The sequence below is a fragment of the Halichoerus grypus genome, chromosome 5, assembly GCF_964656455.1.
Source record: "Halichoerus grypus chromosome 5, mHalGry1.hap1.1, whole genome shotgun sequence".
NCBI lineage: Eukaryota > Metazoa > Chordata > Mammalia > Carnivora > Phocidae > Halichoerus > Halichoerus grypus.
This window is the reverse complement of record NC_135716.1, coordinates 174,987,826-175,009,052: the sequence shown is the minus strand read 5'-3', so window position 1 is coordinate 175,009,052 and position 21,227 is coordinate 174,987,826. Positions and strand designations below refer to the sequence as shown.

General features: G+C 59.2%; 1 protein-coding gene across 10 annotated transcripts in view; it reads left to right on the top strand.

Annotated features, from left to right (window-relative positions):
• ARHGEF10L (Rho guanine nucleotide exchange factor 10 like) overlaps positions 1 to 21,227 on the top strand; it is a 144,190-nt gene that overhangs the window by 98,739 nt on the left and 24,224 nt on the right. For 6 of the 10 annotated variants that reach the window (XM_078073740.1, XM_078073745.1, XM_078073744.1 and 3 more), the window contains 4 exons: positions 3,984 to 4,070; positions 5,286 to 5,506; positions 5,885 to 6,039; positions 13,797 to 13,945. In XM_078073740.1, coding sequence (XP_077929866.1) covers positions 3,984 to 4,070; positions 5,286 to 5,506; positions 5,885 to 6,039; positions 13,797 to 13,945 — 612 coding nt within the window. Of the gene's footprint in view, positions 1 to 3,983; positions 4,071 to 5,285; positions 5,507 to 5,884; positions 6,040 to 13,793; positions 13,946 to 21,227 lie in introns of all 10 variants that reach the window. The other 4 variants (XM_078073739.1, XM_078073743.1, XM_078073741.1 and 1 more) reach the window with 1 other exon arrangement.

Sequence of the window (21,227 nt, the reverse complement as noted above, 5' to 3'; positions counted from 1 at the left end):
TTTTGGGGGGTAACAGGCTGGGATTAGGGTGGGGCAGGGCTGTGCAATGCAGGGTTCGTTTCTGTGTTTATTTAAAATCTTACTGATTGTTCATCGTGGATTTTTTTTGCATTAATTTTTATTGCCAAATTTGTGTTATAATATTCCTTTGGATGTTGGGGTGTTTTGGCCCCACTCTCCTTCTTCTCATCCCATTCCTAGAGCCTAGAGGAGCGGACAGGGGCAGGGGACATGGGAAGGCGTTCGGGGAGCATGCCGGGGTAGGGCTGGCCACATTGATGAGAGTTCAGACAGGCGCTGAGGGGGCAGGAAGGACATACCCAGCTCTTGAGCTTGTGCACCCGGACGTGGTGTCGGGGGTGGTGGAATGTTCCCCGTGCCACAGCCTGATTTAGGGGGTGCGGTCAGGTTCCCAGCATGGCTCGGTGGCCAGCGACCAGGGTGGCAGCAACAACAGTGTGGTGGCGAGTGCTTTCAGGAGGCTCTGTTCTAGGCACTTCACCACCGGTAACTCTGGTCCTCCCCACTGCCCTCAGACCCTCAGAGGCGGGGCTTGCCCACACTCACTGGGGAAGGAGGGTCTTCTTGAGTCGTTCTGGCAGGGGAGGCCAGATGCTGTTCATTTCTGTAGGGCTCAGGGAAGCCGGCCTTTGTAGGCCTTCAGACCTCATTTATTAATGGGGAGGCCTGCTGAGTCCTGTGCGCTCCTTCCCAGCATGGGGTAGGGGGTTCCCAGGGAGTCTGTGGAGCTGGAATTTTTCAGGGTCCACCCTGGCTGTGGCTCGCCTGGCCCTAGGACATCCTGTGGAGAAGGCTGACCCCGGGGTGACTTCCGTCTCCCCCCGATGGCCTTAGTCCTTTCGAGAATATGGGACTCAGACCATGGCCTGACAGATCACTCCTGGGTGGTGAGGTCACAGACAAGCCGCTGCCTCCAGGGCGTCCCTGAAAGAAACCCACCCGACTGGGGAGCTGTCTTCCACCCCATACCTGGGGGCACACATCTGAGAAGCTCCTCATATGGAATTCTCAAGGCCTGGGGACGTAGCAGCCAGAAGCATCCTCAGCAACCTCCAGGTCCCTTGCCTGCCATCTCCCGAGGAGCCCCCTATGTGAGTGGCCTTCTGGGACAACGAGCCTGTGGAGCTCCTGAGGGACCTACTAGAGCCTGCATGTTCCCATTTGCTGGGTCCCAAGACACCACTTCCACTCCTCTTGCACCTGCCGCCCACCCCAGCCCGGGCAGATGTGCCCCATCAGCTGTGCGGGCAGCCCAGATGACTGCGGGCCTCGGAGTGCCCAGGTCTTGTCCAACCACCCTGGGAACAGATGTGAGCGTGTCCGCCGCTGTGTGGGCCTGCCTCCTGGCCCATGGCCTCTCCCCAGGCCCTGTCCCAGGGGCCCCAGACTCGGGCTCTGCGGCTGGCCTAATGGGAGCCCGTGACTAAGTGTGCCCTCCAGGAAAGGCTCGCTGGCCCCAGCCCCCAGTGTAGACGAGGTCAGTGCTATTGTACTATTAGCCGGAGGAGGGTGTGCGGGGGTGCTCTCCCTCAAAGGAGCAGGGATGTGGGGGCCGTAGGAAGGAGCGTTTCTCTTCTCTGTGCTGATGGGTGGCCGGCGCCCAGGCTGGGCCACACCGAGGCCTTCCTCAAGAGGACAGCATCGGGGCGCACCCATCCCTGGCCTGGAGCTCCAGCTCTGCACATGCCAGCCGTGTGACACTGGGAATCTGCTTTAGCACACGGTGTGATTCACGCCAGACCCTGGCTAGCCTGATGTGTGGCGCGCACGCGGTGTTCGAGATGGAAACAAAGATTGGAGGGCATGTTGGCCCCCAGAAAGACGCGAGTGTCTGTTCCGAAGGATTTCCAAGCTGACTGTCACCCCAGCAGCACCCCTGTGGCACCCATCCACGCTGGAGGCTGTCCCTGGAGGGGTGGCAGGAGGGCAAGGGGACGGCTCAGTGCAAAAGTGTCCCCCCGCCGTGAGCCGCGGTCCAGCCTGGGGGCCTGCCTGGGGACACGGGCTTGGGAAAGGGGGCCAAGGTGCTCTACGATGTAGCGCCTCGGGGGGCCGGGGGCTGCAGCCCAGACCTGCAGAGGGTCTGCTCCAGGCTCGCTTAGGCCTCAGCATGCTGGCTGAGTGCCTCTGTCCTGGCTCTCCTTAGCCAGAGCTGCTTGCTATTTGTGGGGTCCCCTTCCTCCTAGCTCTGCCCCAGCCCACCCCTCCTGGCATGGCGCTGCCGACAAGACAAGGTGGCGCACATAGAGGGCCAGCAGCACGTCCCACAGAAGTGCCCAGCCCCGTGCCAAGTGCGTTATGTCTGCCTCTCTAGTCCCCGCGACCATCCTGGCGAGGCTTCAGGGTCTCCACGACCATGAGGAACTGGCTTGTGGGGTCACTGGCTGGTAGCAGCTGAGCTGGGACTGGAGCCCGGGCTGGCTGCACCCACAGCCTGTCTCCGTCCTCCAGCCCCGAGCCGCTCTCCTCTTCACTGCCCAGGGCACCTTGATTTGGGAGAGTCGGCTTCCTGGCACAGATGGGACTCCTGGGTCCAAGGAGCCATTTCAGTTTTTGCCATCACTTTGGCCCTGGGCTCTGTGGGCGCAGCTGACATCCGGGCCCCCTGGAGTTGCCATGGAAACGTCGGGTCCCTGGCAGGAGGGGCTGGGCAGCCTCAGCTGCATGTGGCCCACCATGAAGCAAAATGACTAGGAGCGGGGGCCTGAGGGTGCTCGGGGGTGCGGGGGTCAGGGCGAGGGGAGCCTCCTGCTCTGGGCGCCTGGACCTGTGCTCCCAGCCTCGCAGAAGTGGGAGCCGGGAACGCGGAGGCCTGCAATGGGGCAGCCTGGCCTCTGGGTAGAATTTAACTAGAGTGGGAAGGGCGCTGGACTGGGAGTTGAACGCGGAATTCCAGCCCTGACTCTGCTGCCAACTTGCTGTGTGACCTTGAGCCAGTCGTGTCCTCCGCCTCCCCTCCCCACGCCCTGAACTTCAAATTTGCCAGCTCCTCAATGAGGGGACTGGATGAGGTGACCTCTCTGGGCTTCTTCACCTTCAGCCATTGGACACTTTGTTAGAACATCTGCACGGCTGGGGCCAGCCAGGGCCGCAGCGCCAGCAGAGGGCAGCACCTGCCCAGCAAAGTCCAGGGGTGGCTGCATTCCTCCCTGGGGCACCTCCAGCTGTCCCCTCTCGGCCTCCTTCCCCTTCCTGCTGGCCAGGGGTTCCGGCAGGGTCCGTGACAGGGCCAGGCCACCTCCTCGCACTGCTGTCCTGGCCTGAGACAGACTGGTGGGGTCTAGCTCAGAGAACAGGCCCCAGAGAGCCATCTGGCCTGGGGTTTGGGGCAGCAGACGCAGGAGGAGCAAGCAGCCAGTAGCTCTTGACGACAGCCGGTCACAGACGGAGCCCCTGGCCCCCGCAGGCAGCCTGCACAAGCCCGCCAGCCCTCTGGTGCTGGAGGGCTTGTCTGCAGAATGGTTCTGTTGTTGAGGAGGGTGGAACCAGATGTCCAGCACCCCTTCCTTCCTCCACTGTGCTTCTCTGGAGGAATGCAGGGAGACCTAGGAGGGAGGCTGGGGCGGGCCGGGCCTCGTCATCTTCCTGTGGCCTAGGGCAATCATGTGTCCACTGTGGGCCTCGTTTCCCCATCTGTAAAATAAGGCGGGGTGGGTGTTAGTGGTTTTCGTCAAATCTTATCCAGATGTTGCTTAGTTTGAAAAATCGGTGGCTGGCCCAGGGTATCATTCAGGCGCCTCCTAGCCAGAAGGTTCTAGGAGAGCGCTGGTTAAATGTGAGTGCATTGGTATTGCCTGGAGATCCTGTGAACCCTGTCGCTTGCCCGTCCCCAGGGATTCTCACTGGGGACCTGCGTGGGGCCAAGAAATCTGTGGTCGTGCAGACAGAGGTCCTGTTGCCGAACGTTAGCATCTCCGACGCCTTGATGCTCAGTCCCATGTGTGCCTTCTGTGTCTCCACAGCTTGGGGCCCTGGTCCACAGTCCTGTCAGCTGTCCCCTGCTGGGCTTCTCAGCGGTCAGCACGTCCCTCCCACAGGGCTACCTCTGGGTAAGTCACTCCCGAGCTCAGCCAGGGATTCTGGCCTCAGGACAGAAGCATGGAGGACGGCCCCGGGAAGGGGGTGCTGCCTGCCTGCTGGCCCCCATTATGTGCACCTTCACCCAGGAAGGTCTTCCTGGGAACCTCCGTGCCGGGCTTTGTGCTTAGAGTTGGCAGACGCAGCTTCACCAGGGACAACAGAAAACCAGGGACAAAGAAGCGAGCATGACTCTTGCAAATGGTCATGTGCCATGAAGGAAATGAGTGAAGCTGTGCAGAGTAGCTGAGTCGCAGGGTCTTTACCCAGAGGGTCAGGAAGCAGGGCTGGTTATTGCCCAGCTCTCGTGCCTGCCTTTTTTCTCCTGGGATTGCTGGCAGAGCCTCTCTCCATTCAGAGAGGCACCCTTCTGTTCTTTATGGTACGGACTATGTTCTCCCAGAGACTTCCTGAGGTCCCACCTCACCCCCCTCTGGCCACCTTCCAGCTCCGGCTTATTCCTGTCTCCAGGCATGCAGGCAGGAAAACTCTGGCTCACCCTTCAGAGTCCATCCCAAATATCCTTTCCGAGGGTGATTTGTTCCTCACTGTTTCCCCAGTATCTAGCGTGTGGTATGTCCATCCATGATTGATCCATTTATCCATTCACTTATCCATATAATCATCCATCCATCCATCCATCCATCCATTCACTTATCCATATAATCATTCATCCACCCATCCATCTGTCCACTCATCCATATAATCATCCATCCATCTGTTCATCTATCTACCCATTCTTCTATCCCTTCCTTCCATCCATCCATTTATCCATCTGTTCATCTATTCAGCAAGTATATATTAAGTGCTTACCATTGGCTAAACATAGAGGTAGAACGGTAAAAAAGACGGAGAAGGACATTGTAAAGGGACAGATGTATGTTCACTATTGTTGGTTGAAATTTACTCTAAAGTTGGGGAGATAGAGAGCTGACTGGGTATCTGGTCTACCTTAGCTCCTTACCTGCGTTCCTTTGGGCCCTGAATCTAACTTGTTGCCATGGCAGCTGGGGAAGAGTGACCTTCAGGGACAGCGGGATGTGTGGGGGCAGGAAAGGGGGTGCTCCTCCTGATGCCCAACCTCAGTATGAGTAGAAGTTTGGGACAGGTCACCGGGAAGGCAGGCGCCGAGCTCTGTCCCCACCCTCGTGGTTGTGCCTGATGGCCTCTCTGGGTCTCTGCTGCAGGTCGGGGGCGGGCAGGAAGGTGCAGGGGGCCAGGTTGAGATCTTCTCCTTGAACCGGCCCTCACCCCGCACGGTCAAGTCCTTCCCGTTGGCGGCCCCTGTGCTCTGCATGGAGTACATTCCCGAGCCAGAGGAGGGGGAGAGTGGAGACGAGAGCCATGTGACCACTAACCCCTCGGCTGCAGTGCATCCGACCATCTGCCTTGGGCTCCAGGATGGCAGGTGAGGGGCCTGGGGAGGAGGCGCGCGTTGGTGCTTCATTTCTTTTTGTGGCCGTGAGGCCGGCATCATTGCCCCATTTTGGGGGGAAACTGAGGGGTAGCAGCCTGGGGTCAGTCAGCGGGACGGCGACATGTCTGGGTTCCCACTTGGGTCTGTGTGGTGCTGAAGACAGTCTTCTTAGCACCTTTACCTGCCCCCTCCAGTTCTCCCTGGGGCAGGGGTGTGGGGGAGGGCGCCATCCTCAAAAGATCCTGGGCAAGTCCAGGCTCCGGAAGGGCGGAACAAAGGCCTCTTGACAGGGGAGGGAGGCCTCTCCTGAGGAGGGCCCTTGGGCAGTGGGGGTGGGGGCTCTGTGAGTCACTCGGGTCTCCCCCACAGCATCCTGGTTTACGGCAGTGTGGACACGGGTACCCAGTGCCTGGCCGCCTGCAGGAGCCCCGGCCCACAGCCTGTGCTCTGCGTGAGCCACAGCGCCTTCCACCTGCTTGCCGGTCTGCAGGACGGGACCCTCGCCGCCTACCCCCGGACCAGTGGTGAGGATGCTGGGGGTGGGGGGCGGCGGCCCTGGGCACTGCCTGGGAGCTCATCCCGTACCGGAGCGGTGCTGGGAGGCAGGCCAAGGAGGCAGCTCAGACTAATCAGGGAATCTGGGGTAGTTGGAGATCCCTGATCCCCACTGGGGTCCCCGCAGAATGGGGTGCTCACTGCTATGCAGGCAGCTCACCCCATTGGCAGGAGACTCTACAAGAGTAGGGACTCTGGGGTCACGAGGACTCTGGGGTCCAGGGTCACTTCACTGCCCTTTCGATGGCTGTGTCCACTGGTGAGTGGTTGCTTTGCGCCTGGGTCATCCCAGGGCTCATGGGTCCCCGTGGGTTAAACCACCTAGCAAAGGCAAAGCCTGGGGCCTGGCAGAGTGAGTGCTTAATGGCATTAAGCATTTGAACCTGGGATGTTATGGAGCCACGAGCCACGGATGGTGCAGAGTGTGATGTCTGGAGGGCAAGGCTGGTGGGGTCGGAGCTGCTGCGCGCCAGGAACATTCAGGTGCTTAATGGGTGCACGTTTTCTGAGTTCTCACCACAACCCGCGGGAATTGCTGAAGCTGAGCCCCCGGGAGGGGACACGGCCTGTGCACAGCCACACAGAGGGCCGTGGTCCCGGTCCCCTTGTGGCTTACTCAGCTCCCAGTTCCAAGATGTGTGCTGGGGGGAGGGCAGCCGCCCCCAGTGCACCCAGAGAGGGCTGAGGAGTCTGAGGCTGGCATCCCGCAGGCCCCTCCCTCTCCTCCCCCTTCTCCCCTCCATCCCCCCTCCCTCCTTCTCCCTTCCCATCCCCCTCCCCCTCCTCCCCTCCCCTCCCCCTCCTCCCTTCCCCTCCCCCCTCCCCTCCCTCTCCTCCCCTCCCTCCCCCTCCCTTCTCTCTCCCTCTCCTTCCCCTTCTCCCCTCCATCCCCCCTCCCTCCCCCTCCCTTCCCATCCCCCTCCCTCTCCTCCCCTCCCTCCCCCTCCCTTCTCCCTCCCTCCCTCTCTTCCCCTCCCTCCCCCTCCCTTCTCCCTCCCTCCCTCCCTCCCAAGAGCCTCTAATTGCTGCGTCATCACTGCCTGTTGCAGGGTTATAAACGGATATTTGTACTGAGCTATTTTTTTGCCACTTGGCACTGTGTTGGTATTTTTAATTGGCTTTTGATAAGGCATTTATAGTTTTTAATTAAAGGGGGAAGAGGGAGGGAAAAAAATCCCTCTTACTGACAGACATTGCATGCGTGTAAATGTAAATATGGGCTCCGATTTTTGGAGGTTTAGACATGGGTTTCAAAGGGACCCCCCTACCCTCTGGCTCCCACTGAATTCCGTGAGCCCTGCCTTGCCCCGTTCTGGCCCCCTGGTCCCTACTCTGGGCTGCCCTGCGCCCTTTGCCCCTTGGTTCCTGACTTATCAATTTGGGCACCGGGGTGTGAGGGGGTGAGGGGGTGTATCAGATGGCTGGGGCCACCATAACAAAATGCCACCAACTGAGTTTTTTTAAGATTTTATTTATTTATTTGTCTGAGGAAGAGAGAGTGAGCACAAGCGGGGGGAGCAGCAGGTAGAGGGAGAAGCCGACTCTCCACTGAGCAGGGAGCCCGACGTGGGTGTCGATCCCAGGATCCTGGGATCACGACCTCTGAGCCGAAGGCAGATGCTCAACTGACTGAGCCCCCCAAGCACCTCCACCAACTGAGTTTAGATAACATAAATGTGTTGTCTCACATTCTGGAGGCCAGAAGTCCAAGATCAAGGTGTTGGCAGGGGGCCATGAGGGAAGGATCTGTTCCATGTTCCAGACTTGTCTCCCAGTTTTTGGGCTTGCTTGGCTTATGGCAGCAGACCCCAGTCCTCACATGGCCATCTCCCTGTGTCCTATTGGACTAGGGCCCCACCCTACTCCAGGATGACTCATCTTAACTAATTAAATCTACAATAACCCTCCTTCCAAATAAGGCTGCATTCTGAGGTATTGGGGTCGAGGACTTGAACCTGTGAATTTTGCAGGGTCATCACTCAACCCATAATAGGGGGTTTGGCGTCTAATCATTGGCTTTCAGCCCAGGATTGGAGCCTGATACTTTGTCAGAACCGGAAGGGCCACTGGGGACCCCTGGACTCCACACCCTCATTTCCCAGGTGGGAAGAGACTTCCCAAAGTCCCATGAGTGAGCCGAGACCCGAACCCAAGTGTCCTCTTTCCAGGGCTAGGACCCTCTCCAGACGTAAGGGGATTTGGCTTCTCTGGGCAGAGCTGGAGGTCATCTGGCCAGGAAGAGAAGGTTGAGGAGCTCTACCAGCTTTCCTGCCTTGCAAACGTTTGTCTACCAAGTATTTACTGAGCACCTACCATGTGCGTGCCATAGAGATGTGATCCTGCCCTCAGTTTATAGTCTATAGTGGGAGACAGAGTCAAGTGGACAAGCAGGGAGCTTATGATTATACATCATGCTGAGGGTTCTAAGGGGGTACAGGGAGGCACGAGAGAGCCTGACCCCCTGGGCATGGGGTGGGCTGGTCGGCAAAGGTCTCTCAAAGGCACAGGATCCTAAAGCTGAGACCTGAAGCAGAAGAGGCGCCAGGCAAGTGAACAGTTGGGGGAATGGTGTTCTCGCAAAATTCACAGGTTCAAGTCCTCATCCCCAATACCTCAGAATGCGGCCTTATTTGGAAGGAGGGTTATTGCAGATTTAATTAGTTAAGATGAGTCATCCTGGAGTAGGGTGGGCCCCTAGTCCAATAGGACACAGGGAGACAGCCACGTGAGGACTGGGGTCTGCTGCCACAAGCCAAGGAAGCCCCAAACTGGGAGATAAGTCTGTAACATGGAACAGATCCTTCCCTCATAGCATGTGCGAGGCCTGGAGGCGGGAGAGGGGTTGGTCTGGTGGGGAACCCAGAGAGGAGGCCATTGTGCAGCCAGAGGGGGCCGTGGCAGGAGGTAAACTCTGGGAGCGCACGGCTAGATGGTGTGGGCCTTGGATTTATCTCCTTTGATGGGAAGTAGAGGGAAGTGTTGGAAGTGGCTGGTTACTATGCCCTCTGGCTGGTGGCCAGGAGAGGAGGCAGGGAGGCTGGCCGGAAGGTTGTCACAGCTAGCGGGGCAAGTGAGTCTGGGGTCACTCTTTCTCTCCAGAGCCCACCCTCTGGGGCTTCAGTTTGGCTTTGGCCCGGGAGGCCTCTGGGAGATGCCTTGCCTCGCCTGGTCCCCCTTCCTCCTTCTGTGGTGTCCTCCGGTGGTGGCCTGGGCAGGAAGGGGGGCCTCTCAGGACCTGCCGCACAGTGTGGGGCTGGGGGGGACTCCATGTGGCTGGGTCTGGGACCATCTTCCTGGCACATGACCTAGCTGCGTGGCCCACTCCAGACTCACTAAGGCCTCAGAAACCACTCCCCTACCTACGCCCCATGCCAGCCTCAGAGCTCCTGGGCCACCCTTCCCAGCCCTGTGCTGGGGGAACCCCCTCTGGTGCTCCTGGTGGCCTGGAGAGTCTGGGAATTGTGAATATTTCACTTGAGAACACTTGGGTTTGGGTCCCGGCTCACTCATGGAACTTTGGGAAGTCCCTTCCCACCTGGAAAATGAGGGTGTGGAGTCCAGGGGTCCCCAGGGGCCCTTCTGGTTCTGACAAAGTACCAGGTTAGACCCCAAAGCCCCTATTATGGGTCGAGTGATGTCCCCTCAAAATTCACAGGTTCAAGTCCTCATCCCTGATACCTCAGAATGTGACCTTATTTGGAAGTAGGGTTGTTGCGGATGTAATTAGTAAGATGAGATCACAATAGAGTAGGGTGGGCCCCTAATTCAGTGCAATGGATGTCTTTATAAAAAGGGAAATTTGGGCACAGACCCTTACCTGGGCTCAGAGCCAGTATTGGATGAAGGATTAGTCAGTGTTTGTAGTCATAGGTTTACTGTCCTGCCTGAGTTTGGCTGAGACCAAGATCCAGTAAAAATGGCATTCCTGCTTTGACTCGCGGCAGAAGGGAAGGACCAGAAATATTCAGATGTGCAGAGCCAACCTGGGAACTTGCCCAAGTCCCGGGGAACTGCTGTGGAGTCAGCAGCTGAGAGGTGACAGGACTTCAAGGCCACCAGGCCACACGGAGTCCCGTCACATCAGAGCTGGAGGGGTCTTGGAGTCCAAGGCCAAGAGCCGTGTGGCCATGGCAGTCAGCCTGCTGCCCCCGGGAGCCTCTGCTTACCTGCATTCCTTCATTCATTTGTTCATCCTTTCACTAACTCAACAACTGAACACTGCATATTCAGTGCCCATGAAGTGGGAGCACTGAGCAGGAAGCCAGGACCCAGAGATGAGCCAGGCGGCTACCTGTCCCCTCCTGGGGCCCTCCGCCGCCCCATCTCTCAGCAGGCATGGGAGCATGACCAGGCCCCGGGTGGGGGCAGGGGAACGTCCCTGGTTAGATGCTGGGGATGAGGGCCAGGGTCACCCCCTCGAGGAGGCAGATGATGGAATGCATAAGGGATGGACTGAGGAGCCAGGCTGCCCAGGATGGAGTCCCAGCTGTGAGCCATCGGGCCTGTTGCTCCAGCTCTCCTCACCTGTTTCCTCACCTGTGAAGTGGGTGTGAGGACAGCCCCACCTCCCAGGGTGGTTGTGAGGGCCAGATGTGATGAGGCACACAGGTGCCCCGATGGAGCCCGGGAACGAGAGGGACTCAGCGTCACTGTCATTCCTATCGTTACGACGGGCTTGGGCTGCCCTTGGGCCTGTCTCAGCCTCGAGGACTTCCACTCTGTGTGCTGCCTCCTGGCTCCAGCGGTGTGCATCCCCGAGGGCCACCAGCTCGGGGAGGAGGAGCTCCCGCCTCCTCAAGGTGCGTTTGCTGAGTGAGACGGGGTCTTCATCTCCCTTTGTCTGGCGTGAGAGCCGGTGCTGGGCCCAGACGGATGGGCTGTCACACGGGGCGGGTGTGTGCGTGTGAGTGTGCGCGTGTGTGCCCGGACATGGGCTTGCTTATCCAGAGCCACTGCAGGGCAAGGCGGGGCGTGGGTCAGCCCTACCCAGAGCTCAGGGTGATTGCCTTTAAAATCCTAGGGTTGTGGCTCGTGAGGACTGGGAGGAACCTTGAGTTCTGGCCCCTCGCGGTGCAGCTGGGGAAGCTGAGCCCCACCAAGGGGAAGCCTGTTGGAGCTTTGTCCTCTAATCTGGGACACTTGTCCCTTGTTCTTTTTGATATAAAAATATTGCTATTATTAAATTTTACCAGTTTATCATTCTGTCCTGGAGTCAAGATTTCTTGGGGGATATCTGGAGACACCAGCAGGGGGAGGAGAGGTCAGCGTGCATGTGACCCTCAGGGGTGTCAGACCCTAGCCCCTACCCCCGGCAGCCGTGACCATGCTCTGTGACGGAAAAATACAAGGTAGATAGTACAAGGGCTCTGGTGGTCAAAACTGCTATGCCCACGGGGCAGAGCCCTCACCTCCTTGTTTTCGGATGTGGTCCCAGCATCCGCAGCTGCTTCCTCGCTGGGAGAGGTCACAGCAACCCCCCTCTCCAGCCAGAGTGGCTCCAGCTCCGGCCACACATCCGCACTACTCACCTATGGCCACGGGGGGGCGCCCGAGGCCTTGCGTTTTGTGGTTCTGGAGTCCTGGTGGGGGTCAGGGTCCCCAGTGGAGGCCTGGACGCCTTGTGGTCACTCACCATCCTGGTCCCAGAGCCCTTTGGAAACTCCAGGAAGCTGAGAGGACAGCAGGGGTTGGGGAAGGAGGCTGGGGCCGGTCAGCACGGTTCAAATCCTGCTTGGCGGGCCGCCCCTTGGGTGGCTTTGTGCAGCTTCGCTCTCCGGGTCTCTGTTGTCACATCAGTCAGGTGGAGTCAACGCCTGCTCCCGCAGACGCTGCGTTGTGGCGAATGACACCAAACAGGAGCTAATGGGCCCCGGATACTTTCTGGCCCCGTCACCTGGGCTGGTTATTTAAACTCTGCGTCTGTTTTCTCCGCGTACAACAGGGATAAGAATAGGGTCCTCCACGTAGACTTGCCGGGAGTTAAGGACGGAATTCACGAAAAGCGTGCCTGGCATGCCGGGGCTCAGCGGCGCTAGCGACAGCCATCAGCCGCCCTGGCCGCGTGCCGGCCCCATGCTCAGCGCCCCGACGTGTCCCCCGGCCCGTGGCCCTGGCCGCATGCGGGCACACTCGTGCCATTGGACAGATGAGGCTCCGAGAGGCGCCGCCGCTGGTCCGAGGCCTGGCAGACGTTTGGGGGCTGCGGCCAGGATTCTGGCCCGTGTTCATGTTCACCCGACTCCCTGGCTCCTAGCCAAGCTGGGCGCCTGGGCATGTTAAGTAGGACGGAAGGGCGAGGGGAGAACCTGTTTCACAGGTGGGGAGGGTAGAGGAAGAGGGAAAGCCCAGGGGCAGGGGGGTGGTAGGGGATCTGATCTGTCCTCCGAGGGCTCCTCCCCATACACCCCAAGCGGCGGCTTCTGCCACACTCCAGCTCGGGGGCCTGCTGCTCCCCGCTGTGCCCCCACAACGGCTGGCTCATGGGGGGGGTCTGTGAGTGGGGTTCCTTCGGACTCCTTCCAGGGGCCTGGTGGGGAGCATGTGAGGGTTGCTGGGCACTGTCCCCCTCCCAGGCCCCAGCCACTGCTGCCTGTCTCCGGAGTATGCCCCCCGTTCCCTCTCAACCCCCCTTCTCACCTGGCATGCGGGCAGGACAGGGCGGCCACTGAGGTTCTGTGTGACATTGGGTGTGACCTCAGAGAAACGCCAGTCTTCATGGCGCTGCTCACGTGCCAGGGAACATTCTGGGCACATTCTTGGGTGGGCTGAGCATCCCAGGGTGGGCAGGGGAGAATTTTGTTCAGAGCCAGGCCAGGTCCCTTGGTGTGTTCTGTCTTCAGGGGTGGTAGACTGGGCGCCAATCGCCTCTCAGACTTCCTCTTCTGCCCCTGGAGGTGGCAGTGTCTCTGGAAGAAGAAGGTCATCAGAGATCTTGGTAAAGGTGACAGAGTGCCCCGGAGGCGGCGAGATCTCGGAGCTGGCGAGAGTCTGCCAGAAACATCTAGTCACAATCCTCAGAGACAGTCTGGGTGGTTTCCCCATTTTACAGATAGGGAGACTGAGACCTTGAGAAGGGGGAGAGATGTGCTCAAAGTCCTGATTGAGTTTCTAGCAGAACGGGGGCCAGCTCAGGGCACTTCCCACCATGTTGAGCTGCCTCGGCAGGGCCGTGTGGATGCCACGTCTCCTGGGAAGCCTCTCTGGATTGCCCCTGGGCAGAGTTTCCCATCTGTCTCAGCACTCCTCGAGGCCCCCTGTGCTCACCTGCTCATCTCTGCTTGGCACCTTGTGTGGGGGCTGCTGACAACCCCCTGTTCTCTCCGGCCAGCTGGGTTTTCTTGGAGGTCAGGGTCTGTATCAGACTCATTCCTGTCCTCCCAGTACCCAGCACCCGGCCTGGCCCGGGGTTGGTGCTTACTAAGTGTGTGTGTGTGGGGGGGAACCCACACGGGAAAGAGATAGGGGGATAGAGGAGGGAAGGAGAGTGAATTGGGGGGTACAGCCCCCAGAGGGGGTGGAGCATAATGGAGGCAGATAGGAACGGCCCCGCCCCTTTGGAGGAGGGAGAAGGGCCAGAGAGAGGGGCGGGGGTGTGTTGTGGGGCCCGGCTGGGCCCACTGCTGAGGGTTCCCGACAGTTCCCAAGGCTTGAGGAGCCCTGGGCCCCTGACCTATGTGCCATTCCCTCCCTGCCTCCCTCCTGACCTGCTGCTTTCCTCTCCCAGCAGGAGGTGTCCCCTGGGACCTGGAGAGCCCTCCCGTGTGCCTGACTGTGGGGCCAGGACCCATCCGCACCCTGCTGAGCCTGGAGGACACCTTGTGGGCCAGCTGTGGGCCTCGGGTCACCGTGGTGGATGCCACTAGCTTGCAGACTCAGGTACTGGCCCTCCCTTGTGGCTCAAGGCTGCCGGCTTCTGGGCCATCTGCTGGGTGCATCCTTGTGGACCCTTCTCATGTCTGCCTGGCACCGTGCTCAGCCCCAGCTGTGTCTCAGGGATCCGTGAGAGTTTGTTGAGAAGCACAGTGGGCCGCCAATCACTGCTGGGCCCTGCCCTTTGCCCCAGCATGCACCCCCGGGGCTGCCTGGAGGGGAAGGGTCCCGACCACGGGGCTGAGCCGTGATCTGGCCCCTGGGCTGTGTCTCTTGCTGCCTGTGGAGCAGGAATTGGGAGCCCTGCCTCACACCGTACCCAGGACCCGGCTGTGCTGAGGGGAGGCCGGTGGACGCAGCTGTCCTGGAGGCTGGGCTCTATTTAATTTATTTTTTTAAAGATTTATTTATTTATTTGAGAAAGAGGGAGGGAGAGGGAATGAGAGCAGGCAGAGGGAGAGAGGGAAATCTTCAAGCAGACTCGCCACTGAACATGGAGACCGACGCGGGGCCGGATCTCACAACCCTGAGATCATGACCTGAGCCGAAATCAAGAGTCGGACGCTTAACCGACTGAGCCGCCTGGGCGCCCCTGGGCTCCTTAAACTGGAGGTGGAGGCTGCAGCGTCCCCCTTGCCATGTTGTGGGCTGAGCACCTCCTGCGCCCTGGCCACCGGGATGAGGGCCTGGTCCCCGGGCCACAGGCATGGACTCAGGCATGGCTCCCCAGTGGTATTTCGGTGATGTTTGCCATCGTTTGATTTGTTTGGATTGTCAGCTTGGAGTGGGGCCTTGGTAATCAGGCCCAGAGTAGAGGTGTGGGTATAGGCTCAGGGTTGGAACAGACAGGTGCCCCAGGTGAGCTTCTGTAGGGAGGCGATTGCCATTTGCCCACTGGCTCATCTCTATAAATGGGCTGTAAATTGGCTACATAATAGCCAGGCAAGCACACTAAGGGAGTCCTGCCATTGTAAGATCACAGGTGTTGAGGGCTGGATCAGGTGGGGAAACTGAGGCCCAGGGAGCTGTGGGCGTGCCCTGGGACCCTGGCTTGAGTCTCAGGGTCATGGTGCTCACTTTCTGTTTTTGTTGGAACCTGAGGGGCAGTCTCTGGAGCTGCGTGCGCCCTGCTCTGCGTCCCAGTGCTGCTCACCTGCTGGTGCCTCGTTAGGGCCCCATCTGTGAACCCTAGTTTCCCACTGGTGAAAGGGGGCTCAGTGTCCCTTCCCGGGGGGGTCCTCTCGCTCACTAAGATAATGCTTGGGAGCCACAGTCCTGGTCAGTGCCAGTGCTGAGCACATTTGATTAGAGGCCCCTCCTGGTGCTGGGAAGGGAGGAGGAGGGATTACACCCCAGCCCGCCAGCCGGGGGTGGGGGGCAGTGCTCTGGGCAGAACCGGAGGGTTTAGGCTTTGAGTTCTCATCATCCTTTAGAGGAGAAGGGTGTTGGGGGTTGAAGGTGACTCCTGGGCCCCAGTCCCAGGCCGAGGGCTGGGAACATCCTGTTGAGGACCAGTGACCTCACTGGCCCCGCTGGGCCCGGCCAGGTGGGGGATCTGGGGAGGGGCCGGGGGGGCCTCAACAGGAAGGAGGCTACTGCCTCCCCCTCTGGTCTTCTTTCTCCTGGGGGGAAGCCAGAGTGGGGAGGGGAGCCCTGAGCAGCTGTAGCCACAGACCCCCTTCCCAGCCCCTGGTTTGCTTTGGGGGGCTTGCCTGCTACCACCCCCACCTGCCCCAAGGGCCTCTCACCTCCTCCACCTTCTGAGAAGAAGGAGAGCAGGGAGAGCTGGTTCCCCCAGGGCCTTTGGGGTCCCTGAAACTCAAGCCACTTGGTAGGAGGAAGGACGGGGCCCATCTGACTCCTTGGCCTCCCCCCTGCAGCCCCTCCCCCAGTGTCCCTGCGTTGTCCTTACGCCAGGCCTGGGTGCCCTGTTGGCTTTCTCCTGCTAGCACCCTGTGCAGGCTCCAACTCGTGTGGAGGAGAGCCGTGTGAGGGGTGCTCAGCAAGCAGCTGAGCACTGGGGCCCAGTTGAGGGCAGCTGGGGAAGCGGGGAGGGGTCCCAGTCCTGCACATGGCAGCCTCCAGACTGATGGGGGAGACACAGCCCTGCCCTTGGGGGCTTCCAGTCTGAAGAGGGAGACACAGCCTGCCCTTGGGGGCCTCCAGTCTGATGAGTGAGACCCAGCCTGCCCTTGGGGGGACTCTAATCCGAAGAGGGAGACACAGCCTGCCCTCGAGGGCCTCCAATCTGATGGGGGAGACCCAGCAATGCCTTTGGGGGGCTTCCAGTCTGATGGGAGAGACCCAGGCCTGCCCTTGGAGGGCCTCCAATCTGATGGCGAGATACCACCTGCCCTTCGGAGGCCTCCAGTCAAATGGGGGAGACAGACCCCTGCCCTTGGGGGCTTTCCAATCTGATGGAGAGACACAACCTCAAGAATAGGACCAGGAGAACTGTGTGGGACAAGTGAGCCCAGAGACATGAAGAAGCCAAGAGCAGAGACAGGATGAGATGGAAAGGAGCAAGCCCTCCAAGTGCCCTGTTGGCCAAAGGACGCTCTTAGCCCTGCCAACAGGGGCAATGGAGGGAGAGGGAGGAGGCAGCTGGGGACACTGGGAGGCAGGCTGTGAACTAAGAGGTGTCTCTAAAGAAGACTCTTCTAAAGAAAGGTTCAGAGGATCCAGAAATCACGTGGGAGTCAGCGGCTGATGGTTGTTGGGGAGGAGGTGTGGGCCACAGGGCCTGAGCCCTGGTGAAAGCTGGGCCCCCCTGTCCCCCGCCCAGGGCCCTGAGACTTGCTGGAGGGGTGGATTGAGAGGCATCACCCAGGGCAGTGGCCCCCATCTCTGTCCTGGCCATGCCCCCCTTGGGTTCCCTGGGCACCCCACTCCCTTGGAGGTGTGTGGTTGGCTGGCTGGCTGCTTTAGATGGCCCTGGCTCTGTCCTGCCAAGCTGTGCACCCTTGGACAAGGCGCCCAGCCCTCCTGGGCCTCAGTGGCATCACCTGGAGAATGCGATGCTGATAGGACTCTGTAGAGGGTTGAATGAGAATACTTAGTGTGGAAGGGCTGTTTCACACAGGGCCCGGCAAATAGCAAGTGCTCGACGAACATTGGTTATCATTGTGATTATTTGCCTCAGTTAAGTCCTTATTACCACATATAGGGCTTTTTTGGAGATTCAAGCTCCCTTTGAGTTGGTGTTGCTGGTGGGTATGGGGTGTGCGTCCGTGTCGCGGGTCTGCCATCCTGGCTTTGCCGGCAGGAAGGGGATCGTGAGACAAATGGACGAAGGGCAGGACAGGGATGGGGCCGGGCCCTGGCTCTCTTTCACCCGATTTTACCTCTTGCCAGCTGCAGTGCAGTCCTGCCGGGCCCTGAAGCTCAGCTCTGGCCCCACCGTCCCTGGGGCTGAGCAGCCACCAGGCTGCAGCTCGAGGCTGCAATGATTTAAGATTAGTTCTGGACCAGCTGCTCTGAAGAAGGGGATCAATATGGCCTTTTACCTGCATTGCACACCGCGGAGGGCATCAGGAGGGCGTTGGGTGCGGGGAGGCAGGACAGAGGAAGGGGTGGTGGGTCAGAGGGAGCATGCGACCCGTCTGCAGGCAGGGAAATTGAAAAGTTTGTGTGCTGCCTGGTGCGGGCAGCTCACCTTCAGTACACACAGCCCTTCGGCACAATAACGAGGTGATCACCATGCATATTTAATGAAGCTGCACTCGGCCGCTGCTTGGGATAGAGAGGAAGCCTGCCCACCTCAGCGCCGGGGCTCTGGAAACAGCCCGGACTGGCTGCTGCCTAATGACGCCGTCTGTGGGGCCCGGCTTGTGGCCGGCTGGGCCAGGGGGAGCAGGGCTGCCGTCCCAGGGCTCAGCACACTTCTCTGCAGAACGCTTTACTTCAGAGGAAGGGCACTGCTTATTAGCAGCGACGTGGCACATTCTCCCCCAGGCTGGAGAAAACCCTCGGTGGGGATTTGGGGTGCTTAGAACTAACTGCTCAGTGCTCCGAGCCAGGGGGCCCGGGAGTGTGCCTGCTGGGGCTCTGGCCCAAATGTGGAGACATAAGGAGTTAATCTAGGGATTGTGTTAACTCCAAGGAGCTTTCCCTGATTTTTACCACCCCCAGGAAAGTGATACTAACCAACGTATATGGATCGGGTATGGGTTTAAGTACTTTGCAGGAATTAACATGTTTAATCCTCAGATCACCCTATGAGATGAGCATTATTATTATTCCCACTTTATGGATGAGGAAACAGAGGGACAGAGAGGTTAAGTGACTTGCCCCAGGTCACACAGCTAGAAGGAGGCCGAGCTGGGATCTGAACATGGGCGTCTGACTCCTCAGTCTGCTCTTGATCTCTGTGTCAGCTGCTTGGGTAGGCAGAAGGCTGTGTCCTTTGGGCTGCATTTGTCCCCCACAGTTTCTGTCCTGTTAAATGTAATTGCTGGGAACTCTGATTTGTTTACGCACGTGCTTTTTTCACCAGCATGTCTTCCGGGCCAAGGATTGCTGCCTGTTCATTTTCCTTTCCCCGGTGTCCGGCTTACACAGCGGTGCTCTGAGTCAGTAGTCACGGTGTATGGACAGATGGGTGTCCTGATTCCCAGGCCCTCTGTGTGGGGTGCTGGAGGGATGGACGTGAGTAAGACCTGGTCTCAGCTCCTTGGGGGCCCAGAGGCCAGTGTGGGGAGCAGACCCGGGGTGCTGAGTGTCAGCCCAGGGTGAGGAGACTGCGAGGGGGCAAGCCCAGTGGGAACCCAGGGGAGGCACGAGGGGTGCCAGATCCAGCTGGAGGAGGGACAGGAGCTGGTGAGGTTCCTGGAGGTCAGGACCCCTGAGCTGGACTGGGCAGGTGCGTGGCTGTGATGAGTGCAGGAAGAGAGGAGGCAGGGAAGATGCTCTGAGCAGAGAACGCACCATGAGCTGGGTCAGAGTCAGCCCCGCCGAGCACAGATACGGTTTGGAGGGCTCCCTGGGGACAGGCCTCTCACTGCACCCCTGCCCCCCACCAGCTGTGTCCATTTAGGTCCACTTGGCCCCCGGTGGCCACCCTGACCTTGCTGAGGCTGCCCCCTGCGGAGCCAGCCCCCACAGTGTGTCTCTAGGTGTGACGCTGGCCCACCGACTGCTTGTTCGGCTCCTTGATCCCAGCGGAGCCGCCGCGAGACCTGTTAAAGCATAATGTAGCTCACCAGGGCCCGTGTCAACACCGCATCCTTGTGTTCATTATCTGGATCGGCACCTTCAGAGTCTAATCCAGTCATATGGAGTTCATTTTAACCGATCGCTGGAGGGGAAGCCGGCTGTGGGATGGTTGTTGCATCTTAATTAAAGAATAAACTTACTGGGGACAGGTCACCTGGGAAGTGCCGGAACACAGGGCAGGTTGTATCGGTGTTTGGGCCCGGGGCCTGGCTCCTGTCCTGCAGGGCTGTTGTGAGGGTTAATTGGGGCAGCCTCTCTCTCATGAGACCCCAGCTCTCCCACCGGCGGAGAAGTCTGTCTGGACCACCTCCCCTCCTCCACACGCACCGCGTCACCCCCTGGGACCGGCCGCCACAGCACCGTGCTCCTTCACAGCACTGGCCAAAGCTGCATGTTGACGTTTTGGGGACAATTACCGGATTAACGAGACCGAGGCTGTGTAGGGCAGGACCACGCCTGCTTGGCTCCCATTGCATGCCTGGTGCTGAGACCAGGCTGATGTGTAGCAGGTTCTCAGTGCAGGGCTGTGATGGGTGTTTCCTTTAGGGCGATGGGCTCTGGCTGTGGTGGACAAGGAGGGGAGATTTGGACAGGGGTGTGCTGTTAACCTGCTTCAGAGTTCAGTGCTGAGCACATGAAGGGCGCTTCTCAGAGCGCGTGCTGTCGATAATCCCACCTGGCTCGGGCTCCCATACATCCTGTGGTCGCCACGCCCTCAGCGCCTGGCCACTGGCCTCTGATATGGGCACTGATGCTCTTGGTCCTCAGGCGTGCCCGAAAAGAAACTTCTCTGGATTCCTGAACACCAACAGCCCCCAGATGTCCCCCTGCCCACCCCCACGTGGGGCCACCTTCCCCCCCCTTAATTTTCACGTTTAGTGCCCAAACTTAGTTTGCATGTATTAGCTGTTGTAAATCTATCATAACAGTGTGATGTGGCATGAATAATGCATCACTGGGCTGTATTAGTTTTCTGTCTCCTATCTTATTTATGACACGAAACGGGTGGGAATTTGCAAAAGCGAAATCTAGGCCCAGGGCTTCCTGGGTAATGGTATGCAAATTGGCGTGAGGGCGGAAAGATTCACCCAGTCCTGGGGGTGCCCGAGCCCCAGTGTGTGGGCCACCTGAGCATGCGGGGAAGGGCTCATGCCACTGCAGGGAGTCATCTCTGTTCACAGTTTTGTCTTAATTTTCTTAAGTGTATGTGTCATTGCTGTTGTCATCCTATTGTTTTTTTAAAATGAAAAGTTGGCAGTTGAAACTTGAGACATTGATTTTCTAAAGGTTGTGGAGACTTCCCAGGAGGCTCAGACAGTGAGCATTTTCCAGCAGCAGGAAGAATTGAGGTTAGACTTTCAGAAGAACTTCCTTTCAGGAAGCTTGTGAAGGACAGGGGCTGGGGGTGGGTTTGGGGCTCCTGTGGGGCCCCCTCCTGGGGAGGGTATCGAGGGGCCAGGCATGACTCAGGGCCAGCTCTGCTCCAGGGCTCTGGGGGTTGTGAGGAGGTATCTCCAGGGATGTCCTGTGGGGCTGGGGATGGCTGAGGGAGAGGGCTCCAGGCCCCCTCTCTCCTCACCGGGAAGAGCTCAGAGCTTTCCTGTATCCCATATTTGGTCTCCCCCTGTCCTGGAAGATTTAGGTTGGTAAAGGATTTCATGGTGTAAAAACAAGTGGTTTGAAGCTGTCGGCTCAGGGAGCAGGTTCTGTGAAGCCGTGGAGAAGCCAAGTGAGGTGGTGGGGGGAAGGCAGATGGAAGAGGATATTATGGAGAGAACAGATGGGGGACTGGAGGTGAGGGAGGGGGCAGACGACAGTGGCAGGTGGCAGTCCTCCGCCTCTGAGCCCCTGCCCCCCAGCGTCTCTGGCTGTCAGTCTGTCCTCCCATCCATGTCCCCCCACTCCTCTGCGGTCACTCTCCCCTCTGAGCCCCGCCGCAGGGGGGAGGGAGGACAGACACCAAAGGAGCAGCTTCCTAGCCCCCTAGAAGCTGGCAAAGACACACAGAGCCACGAATGGACCCCTGAAGGCCGGGCCCTGGGCTGGGCCTTCCTACAGTGGAGACTGGGAGTCT